Below are 18,750 nucleotides of genomic sequence, written 5' to 3'. Positions count from 1 at the left end.
CTTGTAAGGAAGGTTAGTTACAGCTTTATTAAAAACTTCTCTGTCACTAATCTCAATCCGCTAACCGTGCTTCTGATGGCAGTTCTTGCAACTAAATGTTAACTTCATAGGAACAAGTGATTTTTTTTTGGTATAATTTGATCATTTGAAACGTGCTCTACCACATTAAGAAGATGAAAGGGTGATAGATCACAAGAACAGCTTTCAAGACAATATTTCTGTAGCATGTGAGAGAGGGCTCAGGGCTCGGTGAGCAGCTCAGGATATATCAAATGTCACATTACAGCAGGAGCATGAGGAAGCTCTGCGGAAAGTGATATTTAATTTCCTTTGAAGTAGGAGATGTTCAGTCCTACAGTTAGTGCTTGAACATCTTAGGCACTTGTAATGTTTGCAGTTCTTCTGCTGCTTATAAATATATATATATATATGAACAAAACAAGTGCTGGCAAATGAACACGATGATGATGGTCCTTGAGGTCCCTTCCCACCCAAACCATTCTGTGATGATAATAGGGGATAATTAGCTGAAATCTTAACAAAATCTAATTATTAAGCGGAGGCAATTGTTGTAGAAAGTTACTCTGGCTTTCGCTGTCTGACAGCCAATGCTGCTGGGTGCTTTTAGTAAGGCTGCTTAGCACTTTCTTCCCCAGATACCTGAGAGTGGGTGTTTTGAGGGTAGAAATGCGTGGAAACGCTTCTAACCCACACTGTGCCCAGTAGAGGACGTCCTACAAACCACAAAGGGCAGAAATTAGTTTGAGGATGCGTATGCGAGTAGTTTGGGCCATGCAGGAGGTAAAGACTGCTCTGCATGGGAATGTCTGTACTTGCAGTGGGGTATTAGTGCAGGTTTTGGTTGTAATCATCGCTGTGAATCCCCTGCTTTTGTTCCTGACGTTTCTGAAGCAGGTGTTTATTGTCGAAGGTGAGTTAAGAGGCAGAGGAAGCAGGTTTTGATTAATTGTTTGAGAGTCGGGCAGCCCAGGAATGCTGTGGTGTAAGGAGAAGCAGGGAAGGCTCAGCCAGGGATGATTTCCTCAGTTTTAACCCACAGATGAAGGCATGCCATGGCTCTCTGCTTCCTCGCGTATTAAACGCTCTCGTGCTTTCTTTCCCCTACGAACAGCCGATTTAACTCGTGTCCTAACCTTTCCAAGTGTCACCTTTTCGTAGTGAGAAATCCCATGCAGTTCTTGGCGCGCACCACCGCGATCTGGTTAAATAACCGACTCCCGCAGCACGCAGCGAGCCGCAGAGCCCCGCGTGTACAACGGGACGCGTGGGGACACCGCTCCACTTCTGGATTCAAGACACGACTTTACCAGAGCGACGCGAACCCCCACGGGCAGCACCGCTCACCGCGGCTCTCCACAGATCCCCGTTTCGGACGTCCGGAGCCGCCCCGTCCCCGCCCGCTCCGCCGCCGCCCTGCCCCCAGCGGAGCGGGCCCCGGAGCCGCCACGCATGCGCGCTACCCGCCGCCGGTTCGCTAATCGCGGCCCGAGTTGCGGAGCAAAGAAAAGCGCGGGGAGGGCGGCTCGGGCCGGGCCGCGCGGCGGTGAGTGGCGGCTGGGCCGCGGGGCCGCCATCTTGCGGCGGGGGCCGGGCCGTGGTGGTGGTGGTGGTGCTGAGGGCCGCGGGCGGTGCGGGGCGGCGGGGGGTGCGGGAACATGGCGCCTCCCGCGGCCGTGGGCGCCGCGGTCCCGGCGGAGCGCAACGCGCGGCCCTCGGCTGCTCGACGCCCGCTGCTCGGCGCCACATGGAGCTCTGGGAGCGCGCGTGCGCAGCTCCGAGCCCGCTCTGATTTGGGATTTCAGCGAGCGCGGATGGAGGCGGAGGTTGTGCGCGACGAGGTAACGCCGCCGAGCTTTGTGGAACGGGGTTCTCCCGAAGGGAAGCGGTGATGCTGAGGATTATTGGGATGAGGGAAGGCTGCTGCTGGATAAATAGATAAATAAACTCAATAAACTCAGGACTTTGGAAACCAGGCGTGAAGATTGGCACGGCGCGACCTGAGTGAAGTTTGGTGCTCAGATGATTGAGATTAGAAGGGTTTTATTGATGCTCAACGCCGCAGGGGATTGGATTAGGTTTTAATAAGAACATGTTTACTGTAATGCAATCAAATTCTGCTTAGAAGCGTAAAAAACACACCAACAACCAAAAACAACCCACCACCTTGCATTTGTCTGCCATTGGGATTAAGGGATAAAGGGCTCTGATGCTGATTCTGATGCAGGATTGCACGAGCTGCCTCTGGTACACACCGTACTGCATCAGAAGAGGCATTGAACAGAGGGAAGCGCTGCGGTGTCTCAAGTTGACTGCACCTTTTCTTGCCATGAAGGCCTGAGGGTGTTTTTTTGCCTCAGGCATGCCTTCTGCGCCTTTATTTGTATGAATTTTAAGGCAGCAGTAAGCATCAGTCTTCAGGCTGGTGGTATTCGAAGTAACATCTAGGATTTGTTCTAAAAAACACCTGCAAATTTCATTTTGTAGTGGTTGACTTGGATTTCTGTCCTCTCATCTATAGGAGAAGGTCTGGCTTGCCCTTATTTCTCTTCTGCCATCCTGCAGAGCTTCTAATTCTACATTTCTTTATATATACATTGCATTGTGGGATTGTGGATTTGGGGGCACAGCCTCAGTGTGAGCCCCTTGTCCTTTTCCATACAGTGATGACAAAGTGATGGCTCCATGGAGGCCCCATGGAAGACTACAGAGGCTCCATGAGCCCCAGAGCTTAGGTTTTACCCTTTTCTGCCCTGTGGTGATCCTAGAGGTCTTTTTCAACCTGAATGACTCTATGATTCATAGGAACTGTGTTGTTTTTGGAGGTGAGAAGTGCAAAAGCCTGCCCGTGGGAGGTCATCTCCAGCCCAGGAGAAACCACTGCTGTGGGGACACCATGCAGAAGCTGTTTAGTGTGGTCTGCAGGCATGCTTCTCTTGGTACAGCGACTTACTGGGAACGTGATGGGCACACTGGTGTGTTCCAGTGTCAACAGAATCCTTGTTGAAGCTGCTCATGGAAAAGGGAGGGTGCAAAATGACCTATGTCTGATTGCAAGCTGTGGCTTTTCTTTTTTCTGACGCAGTAATTCTAGGTTCTTGTTTCATTATTTCGTTCTCTAAACGTATTTGTGTTCAGATTCAGGTGATTTCCTGAGAAGATTCTGTTCTGTCTCAGCCTTTCCTCCTGCAGAGGCAGCGCAGTATCAAAGTTCTCCATTTGTTCAGTGCAGAGAAGGCATGTGATGCTGAATTGTTCTCCTGATTCTTTCCCTGCTGCCTGTGTCAGTATGACACATCAAAAACTGCTTTGGAGGAGATACAGGTAACTGGAGGTTGATATTAGTTGCATTAACACCAGTTATAGATAATCAACCTTAATTTTTCCTCCAGAAAGGATAAGGTGGATATTAAGTAAGGCATAACGTCATAGTGGGGGCTTCAGAACAGAAGCAGATAAAACAAGTAGTGCAGAACTTTGACATCCCTTTAAGATTTCTGTTTGGAGGTCTGTGCAATCATTGTGGATATCAAAATGTTGGAAGACAACAAAATGTAATGGCGTGCTCCCCTTGTTTTGTTTAACTACATCCACTTTAAGAGCATGTTTTATTGCAAAATTAATTCTTTGTGTTTTACTTAAGCATTTAAGTGTCGACTGAACTTTCAGTTTTCCATTAGAAGAACCACTTTATTTCTTCCCCCAGCACTATACTTTTTATGTTACCACAAAATTGACTTTCTCTTGAGTCACAAATCTTACAACTTCGTTGCAGGTCATTACGTTCTGAGTGAGAGCATCTCTGGTCAAGAGCAATGGGAAGTGTTTGTGTCTTGCATCTGTTTGTGTAGAGATGAGCACAGGTTTAGAAATGGGAAAAACTGGGACATTTTATGGGGAATATCCTGTGCCACTGTTTCATGGCAGTTTTTCCATGGTGTGTTTTCTGTATGGCACTTAAGTTCATTATGGGTTTCACACATTCCAGTGGGTTCTCTTCAGTGTGGAGTTTGGGACCAGCATGGCACCATCTCCCAACAGAGCCCATGGGTGAAAGCATTTTATATCCTGCTCCGCTCCCTGGGTACAGAGGAGGTTTGGGGCCTTCCTTGTGTCCTTGTCCTTCCATGGGAATAGGTTCTCCAGCACAGCAGAGTGCTGTGTTCACCTTCTGCAAGAAGAAAGACAGCAGAAGGGCTCCTGTGCTGCCTGAGAGGTGGCACGTGGATGGAAAGAGAGTGCAGGATGGGTTTCTGTGCAGGGCAAGGTCTGTGCAGAGTGCATCACACCGTGAGCACACAGTCCATGCAGCAGCTTTCTTTTGTCAGCTGAAATAAATACATGTGTGTATGTGTTGGGATTTGTTTTGACACAACTGTGTCAAGAAACCAAGAGAGAACAGCTTATGAATGACAATGCTGCTTTGGACTTAATACCAGGATCAGCTGCCTGGTTTAGAGTGAGCTCATGATATTGGAGTCTGATCTTATAAATGGATTAAAGTCATGGAGCCCTGCTGCCTGTTTATTAGTCTTCCAGCACAATAGCAGGTAGATATAATCCATACATTAATATGTGTTGCAGTGACCTTGCAAGAAGTGTATTGTGCAAATGAAGGCTGCGAAACCCCCAAAACCAAAGTGGTTTATCTTAGCAGTCCTGTGGCAGAGCTGAGACGAAGTCTCCTTGTTTGAGACCTATGCTGTGAGCCTGGGTTTGATTCTTCATTGACACAGCAGGTACTGAAAGCAGCTGTGTCTTACTCACGCCATTTAATGCTTGCTGGTGGCTGCAAACTCTTTGGAAATGCGTTGGTGCAGTTCTGTGGCAAGCTCTGAAAGTTCATTTCAATCTGTGCCTGCGCTGATGAGGTTCCTGGAGGTGAAGCTGGGCTTCTGGTAATTGTTTTAGTTCAGCCTTGCAAAGTATTACTTGCCTGAGGTGAGTAATATTTTTTGATGGGTAAGTAAAAGATCATCAGTCACCGTCATAGCCCGGGACAGGCAACCAATTTTTATCTGAAACAAGAAGTTTTGAAAGCTGTTCCAGAAACGGGATTAGCTGTGCCTTGTGAGAACTCATTAAGGTTTTTTTTTTTCCCGTTTAAATTACGATTCAGTTCTGCACTAATATCATAAGAATGAGTGACAGTCAGAATGTACTGCCTGTTACATAACTGTGCTGTTGTACAGGAGATGAGGGATGCATGGGGCTCTGAATCCTGGCTTGCTTGAGTGCATATATATTACACTGGATGAAATGCCCAGCTTTGCTGGGCTTCCCATTCTGTTTCAGGGAGGAAGGGTGATTTGTACGTTGGTTATTCCCAGAACAGCACAGTTTTAAATACTTTCCCTGATACCAGCTGCTCCTTGAATGGAATTTCACCTCCTGCTACACGGAGGCTTAGCCAGAAGAGCTGTGAACCTGAGATTGTTTTTCACTTGATTTACAGCCTTTGGGTTTATTACATCGTTGTGTTCCTCACATTTTGCCCTGTATAAAGGCACTGAAACCCTCGTGTCATCGGCAGTCGAGCTGGGCAGCATGTGAAATGGAATTTTTGTTGAAATATTTCTCTTCCCATTCAATCTGATGGTGTATAGGGAAATATAATGGACCCCAATCCACTCATTCAGCCTCCATGCTTTTATTTGTTTGTATGAGTTTGTGCCTTTTTTTCATGTATTCTTTTCTTTCTTTTCCCTCCCAATGAAGGCAAGATGGATGTTATAAGCTAAAGCTGGTTTTCTCCAGTAATGATGAAGCAGTTTCCCAAGGCTGTGCTGAGGTTCAGGGGCAGAAACGAGATCAAAAGTGGAGTATTTCAAGCTTCCTCTTCCTGCAGATTTCAGATCTGAAGATGCAGCACAGAGGTCTGGGTGGCAGTGTATTAATTACGATCCGTTTTCTGTGCCGGTCATTTCTCATCTCATACATCTGAACCTCCAGCTTGGAACTGAATGACTCATCTTAGCTTTGCCATATCTTCTAATATAATTTCAGAGTCTTATCATGTTTAAAATGAAAAGCAATCACAAATAGGGACAAATCGGAAGCATTCGTGCTCGTCTGTGGCTCTTCAGAATGTTTCAAGTTAGTTTCTGCTGTCTTTCTAATTGCACAGTTTGCTTCCTTTTATTGGGCTATCTTGGTTTTATTGTAGATTGTACTGGTAGGGAGTCCTATAAGAACAGTCATTTCTTCATTGCATTTTGTTTAGGGCTTTTAATAGATTTACAAAGCACAGGAGATGGAAAAGTCCCATTATCTTACTGGGTCTTCTCCAGATAGCACAAGATTGTTTCGTGTGTTATACTTCTTGACAGGAGTTTAATTACTTCTGCGCTTTAATTACGTTTGCCCACGCTCTGTCCAAGTGCTTTCCAAACCCCCTTTCCCAGAGGGAGCCCTGCAGACAGCCTTAGTGTTGCAGCTCCTTTATTTTTAGAGCCTGAGCACGAACCACAGCACGAAGTGATGGTTTTGTCCTTGCTGAAATGGGCATCAAAGCCTGAGTCATAAGTGTTTCTAGATGGACAAGGCCACATCAGATATCAGTGCCTGGGGAGCCTCTGGCTGCAGTGGTTGGGTAGCACCCAGCCTGAGCTTTGGGCTCTGTTTGCATTGCCAAGGACAGCACCTGTGGGTGCTACACAGTGCTACCACAGGGAATAATCTGTGCTGTCCAGAGATTCCTAGATGTGCAATCTGTGTGAATGTGTACTGATTCCAACCTAAATAAGATCGTCATGCTGAGCTGTTGTGTTTGAATTAGAGCTGCAGGAATGCTCAGACATCATCAGTTACCCATGTCAGGTCTGAGGTTTTGCCTTTGGCTGCAGTAAATTCACACTCAGCCTGTAGATAGATGGTTTAGCATGTGGAAGACATCATGTCAAGAGTGAAGTTCACCTGCCCCAGTGCAAGCACACAGCAGTTCACCAGTGCCCCAGCCTTGTCACTGCACTCCAGTGCTTAAGGAGAGAAGGAATTTGCCAAAGGCAGATGGAGCAAATCATTCCTGGATGATGCCTGACCTTATTACTCATCTAAGAGCTGAGGACAGACCTGTCCAGCTCACATGTTGGAATCCAAAAGGCAGAGCAGAGAGCCCCATCCATGCTTCGTTTTGACCCATTTCCACAGGAGCTCGTGCCCTCAGCTTTGTATTGACATCAGTGGCTTTGCTCACTGCAGAAGTTGGTAGCACTGCCAGCTCAGGGGAAAGCTGTGAACGTTTCCTGTTGTTTTTAGGTGAGACGTTTGCAGATTGAAAGTACCCGGGGTATGTTGAAGGGGCAGTGACGTGGTGTTAATGCGTGGTCAGTGCTCGCTGGGTGCCTGCTGCAGTAATGGTTGAGTAATGGGGGTCTGAGGGCTCATGCAGCACTGTGCCTTTTAGTTCTGGTAGAGCCCATGAGTTGGTTTGCTGGGACTGTTTGCTGGGCAGTTATAGAACTTGCAGCATAGATCCGAAGTTTTGTTGCAGCACAAGGAAACCTGGCAACAGGTGCTGCTGCTTCGCAGGCATACAGACGTGTCGCAGTGGATGTGGTGTATGAGGTTATGCCTGCTCCTGTGTATTTATGATTCTGCCATTTTAAATCCGGAGAATGCAGGATTTATTCCTTGCTTATTATTTTTTGTTGTTCCAAATCCTAGTTTTCTTTCTTAAAATGAAATAAAGAGCCCAAAGACTCAGCAGGAAGATGGAACAGAATGTCCTAAAGGGCACCGTCACGATCCCAGCAGTGGACTGCGATTTACTGAGTGCCTTAAACTGGAAAGATGGCGTTGGTACCTTACCCTGTAGCAACATACAAGTAAGATTTAGTAGTAGTTGGGTAGGGATAGTGATAGGAGGATGGTTGGACTAGATGATCTTGTAGGTCCTTTCCAACCTTATGAACCTATGAACCTATAAGAATTCAAAGATACAGTAAATGAGTGGCCACCATGCCTTAGGCTCTGCAACAATATTTACCTTATATTCTCTAGCTCACAAATAAAAGTTGTGCAGAGCGAACTGTTTCAGACAGCTGAGTCAGCACTACAGGTGAGCGGTAGCATTTTAGTGATGCTTCTGAAAGCCTGAGCATATTCCCTTTCCTTTTCTAATTTGTTGCTCAATTAATTTCTAAAGGTAGGAAGTATTTTAAATAATTGTTTCTGCTTGTGGGAATTCTGGGCATGATCTTCCTTATTCTCAGTCGTGTCCATACAGCTCGTTTGAAGAAATCCCATTAATTCAGCCCAAAATGAGAAAGACTTTTTTTTTTTATGAGTGAATATTTATGGGGCTGGGCCTTGAGTTTCTTTTCACACCAGTGGTTATTTTTGACAGCTTTTTACAGCTGCCTCCATCTGATATACTCACGATGGTGACTCTAGTGCAGCTCTCGTATAAATCACAACCAAGATCTGATGGTCACAAACATGATGTACTGTCGCAGAGGGGGGAAGAGGGTGGCATGGCTGTTTCCCAAATTACCTTTAGCTGTTATTTCAGTTTGATTGCACTTCTGGTGCCTGAAAGTGAATGCATAAAAGTGTCCTTAAGGCATCAAGATCTGAATCTGGGGAGTGGGGAAGAGGTGGGGGGGGAAAGTCAATTTCTAGTGATAAATTGGAATTGAAGTGACCTGAGAGCTCTGAAAAAATCATGTTGGTCATCAGGCATTCAGAATCAGGCCCACCACCTCCTGATAAGGCTGACATCTCCCTTCCTTCCCATTTCCAGTCATGCAGAGAAGTCCATCTATGGGCTGCCAGTAGAGGACCAGCAAAGCACCGTGCTGCTTACTTGGATTAAAGAAAACGAGTAATCCAGTATTACTTTGTTAGATGAGGGTGAGAGCACTGAGCACCATGGCCAGTGAATGCAGTAGAAATGTTCAGCTAGAGTGTGATAACTGCCTGCACAGGAAGCTACTTCATTCTTAAGATGCCAAACACTTTTTTTTTTCCCTGCAAAAATGTGAAACACTTTATTTTCCTTCTGTATTCCAGTTCTGGCATGCAGAATGAAGTATTTTTCCCTGAATTCCCTTTCTAAAAGTTCTCAGGAAGAACAGATTATTTCTGGAGGGTTCATGTCAATTTCTAACTGAGGTTAGTATGGTACGTGCACAGGAGGATGCAGTCCTGATAGAAGCTCAGTTGTGCATTTCCAGACCTGAAGGCTGAACAGTATTGCCTTGAAGAGTCTGGGGATCAAAGTGGAGGTCTGCTCCATGGGACAGCCCATCTTCAGCAGCAGATCAGGGACTCTTAAGAATGGCAGTATTTTTATTTTTTTTTGGTAGCAGTCTTTTGCTTCTGGAGAAGGAAGAGATAGCAACCCCCTGTTCTCCCTGGCTTGGGCTGAGTCAGAGCTGTTGGTTTGTATGCAGGAGTATCTACCCAGAGACTGATCTAATACAAAATGATGTTGGCAACCTTCCCCACCTCCAGTTGGGAGCTCTGCTGCTTAATGACATAGAGAGCTCTGGAGATGCTCCTTCCGCCCACCTTCTGCTCCTGGTGCTGAGCTGTCCTCATCAGTGATGGCAGCAAACTGCTGAGATGCAGTGCTGTGCTGCCAGTGGGGACAGGTGATAGGTTTCTTCTCTTAAACCAACCAGTCTGCAGCAAGCGTTGAGTTCTTATCTTAGAATGATCATTTCTCTGGTACGAGTTATTTCTTGCTGAAATAAAAACGATGCTCGGTCTCTCAGAGAATGCAGAGGAAGAAGTGCACTTCGTAGGAGCGAGTCCAGCATCTTTGAAGCCCTAAGAAATAGAGACTTCAAATAGAAAGGAGGCAGGGGGAGGAAGGACATCTGGGTTGAGGCTTTGATAGGGTGCTGGAGGCGGGATGCAGGGGACCAAGAAGCGTGCGGTGGTAGAGGCAGAGTGGTGCCCCTCAACGCAACGAGGAGCTGTGCTTCAGAGGTGACAGAATGCTTTCAGACCAACTTTGTCACTTTTGAGTGAAGAACGAATGGCTGAGAAAAGATTTCAAACTAATAAGGGGCTGAGAGAAAAAGCTTTGGAGCAGAGCTTGCAAATGCAGCTCACCTTTGACTTGCCTCTTTCATTCTGGAGTCCAGTAGCTCTGTGTTGCAGGCAGTGAAGGTCAAGGACTGACTAATCCTTAGAGCTGTTTGCTCATCAGAAAGGAGGTATTCTAGTTTTTTTAATGTTTTCTTCTGATGCTTGGTTGCCTTTGCAGATGGGGGACTAATAAAAGATGCACGTTTACACTATTTGGCACACACAGTAAATTTATCCAGACCAATTAAGTATTCCTTCATAGGCCAGGATTTTTTTTTAAGCTTAACTGGTATGGAATCTCTGAAGTCCTCCACGTACCATTCCTTTTCCACAGCTACCCTGTGATTTCAGCACTTTACAGTGTGCCTGGTAGGGCTTTCTTGCTTTGCATCTCTGTTTGCCTGTTCTAGACTGGGCACATCCCAGTTCTCTGGGGTGCATGCAGGGAGAAGAGCTGCTCGTTGTCTCTTTGTGCCTGCTGTTGTCCAGCAGCAAAGCCTCTGCATATCTCCATGTCCCTCTGCTCCTGTGGGAAGCTCATGTCACCCAGGAGTGCCCACTGTGGCTGGGAAGGGCCCCTGCAGCTCACTGCATTGTGTTGCTCCGAGGGCTTTTCTTTTACCAGCTGCCTGTGGGAATTTGCTCTCGGTGTGATTGTGCTCTGCTGACTGTGAACAGAGGTTTGCGTTCAGTTTGTTTTCTGCAGGTGTTTATCCTGGTGCTTTTGTCCTGAGTCTGGCTTTTAAAAGGGGGGAACACATCCAAAGCAGGTAGAACTAATGTGACTTTCCTTCGGCCCTGCTGGGATCTTTGGGAGCCTGTTGCTGGCATCCTGAGGAAGTTATTTGGTGTTTCTCATGTTGATTGTTAGTTATTTTTAGTGCTGTTGTGTGTATGTACAGCCATTTCTTTTTGCCTCAGACCTCGTTGCTTCTCACAGAATCCTATTCCTGTTCCCTTTCTGAACCCATTTTCTACTGCTCATTTGCTGCTTTCTTCTGTTACCTGCAGTACATTTTAAATGAGTTTGGAATGCTAGAAATCATTACTGGAGTAGAAGCAAAAAAAGCAGAAGCCTTAAAAACTCCTTCAGCCTCAGCAATAAATGCCAGTCCAGCCAGCTTTGCTCCTGCTGCTATCAACGCTCCCGCTGCCTCTAGCACTGATTTGGAAGGTGAGCTTTAGGCTGTGAGATAGAATATATAGTTTCTGAAAAAGCTTCTAGAAGCTGAACTGAAATGTGTTGCAGCAGCGCAGTGCTCCCTGACACAGCATGTGAAGTGAGTCACTGTCTGTTTGGAATATATTAGAAGTATTTAAAGTGAATGTAATTGCTGCACAGACATAACAGTACCTGGCTCCTGCATTGTGCTCTCCTGCGTGGAAGGTAAGTGTGGTTATAGAAATGGTCTGGGCTGGAATTATCAGTGTGGTCAAACATCCCACTGCCACGGAGTTTAAGCCTAAATCCTTGGGTGATGCTGAGAAGGTGGAGCCCCTTCTTTCCAGGGCAGCAGATGGTCACTGGCCTCGATGTTTGTCCTTAATGTGGGTGATGTCTTTGTCATGACTGCAGTTAATTAGGTCTGCATTTGTGTTAAACTCCACTGTTTGATCCACTAGCACAGATGTGCCTCCACTGTCTGCTCCTGGGGACAGCGGGAGCTTCCAGTGTGATCCCTCCACCCGTGTGTGGAGCATGAGTGGGTGGCATAGTGCTGTGCTGACTGGGGTTTGTGTCCCTGAATGCCACCAGGCCCTGCTGTGTCAGTTAGCTTTGCAGGAACTTCTCAGTTCTTGAGTCTCACCTGACTCTTGCTTATGGATAGAGTGTTATCTGCAATGGTTTCGACATTTCCAAGGCTGCCTCAATCTAAATTAGAAGAATTGGAGTTTTAACTAGACACGTGCATCAATGTAATGAATAACAGCTATCTGAGATGCTTCTTTGCAGACCTCTTCTTTGTTCTTCCAGAACCCAGCAGCACAAAACAGAATAGTTTGTGCCAGGCTCTCAGCCTTTTCATTCAGACCACTCATTTAAGCTGGGCAGCCTCCCATATGTCCATCCCTTGCTTCCTGTGACCAAATTGGACTGGATTGCGTGCTGGGTTGTGTTTGGGTTTTCTTTTTATTTTTTGATGTATTAAGTGATGCATTCAGAAGTGGTTTGATGAAATGGTGCCACAAGTGAAGTGCAGAGTAGTAATGAGATGTATATGGGAGCACCCATGTATGGTTTGCACGTTGGATTGCTTGAGCAAAGCATGCATCGAGGTGGTGCAGATGCCTGGTGGTGGGGTTTTGTTGAAATATTCCACATAAATTAATTATGGAGAAGCCAAATCTTAGCAGAAAGTGAAGTGATTGGTTGGAGTTACTCCTTGGGTTTTGGGCAAAGCTTCTCCAAAATTAAACTGTTACAGCTAAAAGTAACTCTTCTTTAATGAGATGGTACACTATCTGTATACCAGATAATAATTACTCCCCTCTCAGTGCATACTGAAGTTCACTTACTGAAAGTTTGCAAAGGACTCTGACAGAACTCCTTACATGGACGCATTTTGAAGGCACTGTTTTAACATTTTACTTTAATACTTTTCTTTTTCTTTTATCCCACAGTGCCCAAAGACATCGTGCCCTGTTCTGATTTCCCTGCTTGCAAGCAAATGGATTGCTTTGAGAATGGGAAGTTCTGTACTCAACCAGGCTCTCAGCAGCACAGGGACAGGTAAGGGGACCTTGTTCTGCCAAAGAGGTACTGAAGCATTGGGATACTGCCGAGTTTTTAATGTGATTTTGTTTTCAATTTTGAATGTTTAGTGATACCAAAGAAATTCCAGATGGTTGCAGAAACAGGGGGAATGGTAGAAATCTTAATGCCAGCATTGGCTGTCAGGTAAATGAGGCTGACAGACGTGTGAAACGGCTCAGAAGGAAGAGAAGATTGCTTTTGGAGTCTGAGGATGATGAGGAAAATGCGTATGAGGATGAGGTAAATAAGGCTGCATGTCTTTTCTTTAAGTAGTGTGAAGAGATGGACAATTGTGTGGCTTAGGTCTCACTGCATGGTGACAGCTGAGCCACGGGAAGTTGTTTTATACCCACAAGGACGGGCTGGGTGAACTCTGAAGTGTGAGGAGTCACTATTGGTGAACAGCTCATGTGAAGTCCAGGGCAGTAACAGAATGTAGCTGTCCATACGGCCCTGTGCACTGAGCATATTTCACAGTAATTAAAATATGTGCCCCCCCAGAAACATTATGCCTAATTACAGTCGAGGAATGCTATATGATGCTGAGGACTAGTGTCCAACAGCAGAATTTGATTTCTTTCTATCGTTCGTTTGTGTGTGCATTCACTATACCACTAGAAAATGATGTTATTGGCATATGAACAGTACTTCAGTTCTGATTTGATCTTAACTTTCATTAAACAGCATACTCCTTTTAGGGGCCTTTCTTTGTGCAAGTCTGCACTCTGCTGCCATGCATGTGATCTCAGGCTTGAACATCGTATCTGTACTTGTGTCTTGCACTTGTTTTTCTAATGCAGAGCCACTGGAGCAGGTGCTTGTTGGTAATGCAAACTGCAATTTCTGATCTCATGAACAGTTTAACTTACCTTATTGCTCAGCTTTCTCTGTGATGTGCCTGAGAGGTTTTTAAGTACATATGTTTGCAGAAGTACTTGACTTCTGTCTCTTCCTTTTCTCCTCTTCATCATTTGAAATGGCCCTGCTGTTTGGTCTGGGGTGCATTTTGGGAGGCAGCTTTGCATTTCACATTTTGCCCTTTGGGGTTCTCTCTGAGGATTGACAAACCTTGGGTGAATTCACACAGGTTTGAAAACTTCATAAAGCTATGAATGGCAGTTTGGCTCCAAGTGTGTCACAAGGAAACCTATTTGGGGGTGTTCATCTGTAACGGTAATCACTTGAAGCTTCTGCTTCTGAATTTCAGGGCTTCATAAGTGCTTTGTTGTTTTTACCCCTATCCATTCCCTGGCACAGATGGACATAAGAACCTCAGAAAGCAGAAGGGAAATGGAGCATTGCAGAAAGGTTCCTTATGTGAGCAGTAAATCCTACATGGCAGAAAGCAGATCCTTTATTTCCTAGTGGAGACTGTGGGCCTCTGCTGCTCTTCAGTGGCTGTATTTAAATGAACTTCAGTACCGTATGAAATAATCTGTAAATCATTTTGGGATACCACAGGATCAAAGTTAAATCTGTAACATACCCTACTAATGTTCTTGCAGGATTATTCAAAGGGAAATAATGCTAGTTAATGCTCCTGTTAGATCCATGTTACATCCTTATTGTACATGCATTGTGAGATGATCAAAGAGGGAGGAAACAACAATATTGCTAAACTTTTTTTTAACATATCTGTGTCTAGGAGAAGAATAAATCAAATAATATGAAAAGCCGCAGAAACACTAAACCAATAAAACAAGGTGAGCTAAGCTCATAGTCTCTTTTCTTTAATGTTTATAGATTATTACTATTTTTTTACTAGCTGTTATAAAATGAATAGTAGTAAACAGAAGAGAACAGGACAGTAGAGCTCATTTCACATTCAGAGTGGCTTTGAGGTACGTCACCCCCTTACCACAGTCAGCCATCTGAAACTTATTAGCAAGAATATAGGAGGTTTACCTGTGTGGATCTGGGATCTGGAAGGAGACAGATGGATGCAAAGCTCGCTGAAGCCAACAAGAATCTTTTCTCCATTGACTTTAGAGAGCTTCATAACCACAGACAGCAAATGCCCAACAGCACACGAGTTGTAAACAAGGTGGGATGGATGATAGACCTTGGGTTAAATTGTTACATACCTTAAAGGAGCTAGCTAGTGGGGGTAGATTTTTAGTATGCACTCAAAGCTGAATGTTGTGTGTGTGACCATGGTCCTGCTAGAACGAGTCCAAGCACACACCAGGTTGTCTTCATCATCTGTGTACTGACAGCTGCCTCTCTTGTAGATGTGCTGTGGTACTAGCAGGTTATCAATACATATATTCATGTACCTATATATTAGAAAAATCCTGTGAACACAGATTCACTTGCATTTTTATTTGGTTTGGTGTAGGTTTATACTAGATGCAGTTACACATTCCCATTTGTGCTGTCCTTTAGTTCCTACATAATCCCTTATTTCTCTGTAAAATATCAGGAGAAGGAATTTATTTTCCACAATTTTACACTCTTGTATTTTATGAGAGTATTACTGTGGCAGCTCTCCACGGGCAGCTTGCCAGCGATCCGGAGGCCACAACTTATTTGAGCTGTGATGCCATCAATTTTGGTTCATGAAAAATGAGCAGGGTTGTCCTGCTGCTGGGATTTGTTTCCTCAAAAAGTTGGGTCACACTGCCTCCTCAGGGCACAGCACTGATGTGCATGTGGCTGAGCTGAACTCAGAGCTGCCTCCTGTAAGAGTAATTGTGCACCAGAGCAGGGAGCAGTCCAGAGATGCTCCAGGGTGCTCTGAAAAATTACTTGCAGAAATGGGAGGAGAAAGAGAAGAGAGGGCAGAACGGGAAGCATCTGAGAAAAACATTTGTTTCTGTTTTTGCTTATTCAGTTCTTCCTGCCAAGAAGGTGTGGAACTGGATTTCTTACTTAGAAGAGGAACGGATGCCAGCTGCTCCCCTCAAACTGTTCAGAGAGGTTGGTAGCTTTTTGAGATCTTGCTGTGTTTTATTCAGGCAATCTCACAGAGTCACCGTAGTAGCAGAATTGGAGACTACCCTCAAACCAGCAGTTACGTTTATTAGCTGTTTTGGTGCAAGCAGGCAGTAAAACCCAGTTGTTTCCAGCCCTGAGGCACTGTGGAAACAAACATCCACCCAGAGAGCCTCATCCAAAAGCAGCACTTTAAAAAATAGGGATCGAGTCCCACTCACAAATAAACAATGGCTGTTTCAGTCTGCTTTGGGTAGCTCTGAATAAATCAGCTGTTAGGCAATCTCTTAAGTAATCCTGGAGAGGAACAGTTTAATATCTTCCATATGTCCAGTGTTTCATCTGTGGTTGTACAGCAGCCTTCCCAGCCTTCCTGTGTAGAGAATAATAAGTCAAGTTGTGAATGTTAGAGATTACCTCAGTGGGATTGTTACAAGGGAGGGTGGAAGACCCACTGAAATTGAGTCAATTTAGGTATTAATTTAGGTGTGGTGAAGCTGTTTCTGCACTCTAGGGCATCAGCCCAAATTAGATGCTCAACTCTGAGTGAATCCTTTGAAGGGAAGGGCTGTCAGCCTGCAGAGTGAGGTGAGGAGTTTGGTGCCCTGTTGGATGCAGGAAGCTATTTGCAATTCTGGTTAAAATTCCGAGGCCGGTACTACACACCGAATGTTTAATTTGGATTAAGCTTGCAAGTATATGAAAACCACAAATGTTTTCTGGAATGGCTGTGTAAACTGGCTCCAGGTTAAACATGCTTTATCCCTTCTACTGTTTGAAGATGAGAAGTTTTACCTTTTGGGAAAATTTGTCCTGCTGACCTCGTGCTGACACAGGCAGAATGATTTTAGCTTTCCTATCTATTTGTTTCTGCCAGCCCTCCTACACTGGGCTATGAAGGGGGATCTTTTGTGTTTGAATAGAGCTCATTTCTGCATCTGCTGGAAGATTTGTTCACAGTTAATTGCAGCAGACTCATGGTTCAGTGTTTTTCAGAGATTAATTAGAATAACAAGTGAACCTGAAACACGGTGAACATGCCGTTATTGATCTCTGTACCTGTGCTCCTCTGTTAAAGCAGCAATCATTTAGGGATAGAATTTGCCACTCGGAGCTGATAATTCACAACCTGAGATATATCTGATGACTGCTGTGCAATAGCTTTTTCTCTTTAGGAATTAAAAAGAAGTTTCCTTTTTTTTTCCTCCCTCTCACAGTGTCAGTCATTCCCACAAGGCCGAAATGGATTTAAAGTTGGAATGAAATTAGAAGGGCTGGATCCTGAGCACCCCTCTCGATTTTGTGTCCTTACAGTGGCAGAGGTATTTGCTATTCCTATCTTTGATTCCAAAAATCCTGTTTACGTTTATGGTATTTTATTTTTAAATAAAAAGCAGAAAGTTAGGAATGGTATTTTAGTTCATTAACGATTAGAAGGATTTCAGAGACGCTGAAGGGAGAGTGTTAAGTGATTAAGAATCTATATATAAAATCCTACTATCCCATTATGCAGCTGTAACTCACAATGATAACACACCTCTTCATTCCATGAAATGAATCGGTGTGGAAAAAAACCCAGTGCATTTAGGCCCTAGGACTTAGTAAACATAAACAAGCTGAAATGCTTTTATGCTTCTTCAATTCCATGAAGTTTGCATTGAACTGGTGTGGATTCAAATGTTTTCCTGCTGCATTTGAATTCTAGATGTTGCAGCACAGGAATATACAGCATGTGGAATATGAGGGCACTGCAGTTGCACTGACCAGTTTTATTGTCAGCAGTTTGAAGCAAGGAAGGAGGAGCATGGAAAGTGGGAGATGTAGATGAGGAAAAATAAAACTAGATCTCTTATATAAAAATCCAAATACGGGAGGAACATTTTATGAGTATTCAAGTTCTGTGTGACCGTGTGTGATAATCAGAACCTCCCTGCTCACAGGTACAGGGATATAGAATGCGATTACATTTTGATGGCTATCCAGAGTGCTATGACTTCTGGGTTAATGCTGATTCCTCAGACATCCATCCTGTTGGCTGGTGTGAAAAAACAAGTCACAAACTACTCCCTCCAAAAGGTATGAACATAATGCAGCAGTGTACAAGGAAGCATAAATTCTACTGAGAGCTAGCTGTCCTGGCTATGTATGTTTCAATTTTAGTATGATTTCATTGTGGAGCTCAAACTAGATAAACAGAAATAGTGCAATTAAGACAGTGAATCACAAAAGGACAAAACAACTTCGTTTTGGTGTTCCCAAAGATTGATGGTGTTACTCAGATTAGAAACTCTCAGATGAGCATGAAAAGCAAGAAGTTTCTTTAGAGTTCAGAATATTCTTCCTACATTCAATTTCCTAGAATCATTTGAAGGTTGAGATTAATGATTGGACATTGTACTGAAAGAGAGAGGGATGTTTTAGCTGAAATGCATAACCCCTGAAGATTGTAAAAAAGTAGTCATCGTGCAGAGTTCATATTCTTCATAGGTAATTTCCATTTCTGAAAAAACAATCTGAATGTAACGGGGCTGTGTAAAACCATCTTTTTATCTTTCTTTCTAGGTTTCAAGGAGGGAGAATTTAATTGGACTTCCTACTTGAAGAATTGCAAAGCCCAGGCAGCTCCAAAAAGCCTTTTTAAGACCCTCAGCACTGTAAGTGCTTATATTGAATACAAGATGCTTAGCATCAGATCTGTTTGAAAATAAATTTTGACCAGAATATTTACATGTTTTTAATATGCTCATGTCAGAGGTACGACAGCGGAGCAGTCAGATGCAAGCTGTTTCCTGCTGTGATTTATTTGTAAGATGGGAAACTAGTACAATTTTTCTTCCTTCCCTGAGTCACTGGCTTTCCAGACAGAGAATTTGTATTTCCCTTCTTCCTTAGTACTGGTGAAAAAGATTTACTCTATCATTTGTTAAATATATTACAACAGTCTGTTTTGCAGTGTCCCTACAGTCAAGATATTTGTGTCACTTTTGTCTAATTTAATCATTTCC

General features: G+C 44.3%; 1 protein-coding gene across 1 annotated transcript in view; it reads left to right on the top strand.

Moving 5' to 3' along the window:
* Window positions 1-1,521: 1,521 nt before the first annotated feature.
* The window catches only part of LOC136053683 (lethal(3)malignant brain tumor-like protein 4), a 37,992-nt gene continuing 20,763 nt past the window's right edge, over window positions 1,522-18,750 (top strand). Inside the window, exons 1-8 of the mRNA XM_065744559.1 lie at window positions 1,522-1,564; window positions 12,679-12,787; window positions 12,880-13,051; window positions 14,457-14,514; window positions 15,645-15,730; window positions 16,963-17,067; window positions 17,686-17,821; window positions 18,308-18,399. Of these exons, the coding sequence (XP_065600631.1) occupies window positions 12,726-12,787; window positions 12,880-13,051; window positions 14,457-14,514; window positions 15,645-15,730; window positions 16,963-17,067; window positions 17,686-17,821; window positions 18,308-18,399 (711 nt within the window). The 5' untranslated portion in view covers window positions 1,522-1,564; window positions 12,679-12,725. The remainder of the gene's footprint in view (window positions 1,565-12,678; window positions 12,788-12,879; window positions 13,052-14,456; window positions 14,515-15,644; window positions 15,731-16,962; window positions 17,068-17,685; window positions 17,822-18,307; window positions 18,400-18,750) is intronic.

This window comes from Cyrtonyx montezumae, unplaced genomic scaffold, assembly GCF_038088225.1.
Source record: "Cyrtonyx montezumae isolate F1298 unplaced genomic scaffold, pur_monq_1.0 scaffold_31, whole genome shotgun sequence".
NCBI classification, from domain to species: Eukaryota; Metazoa; Chordata; class Aves; order Galliformes; family Odontophoridae; genus Cyrtonyx; species Cyrtonyx montezumae.
Note: the sequence above shows the minus strand (reverse complement) of the source record. Positions and strands in the feature narration are given on the sequence as shown.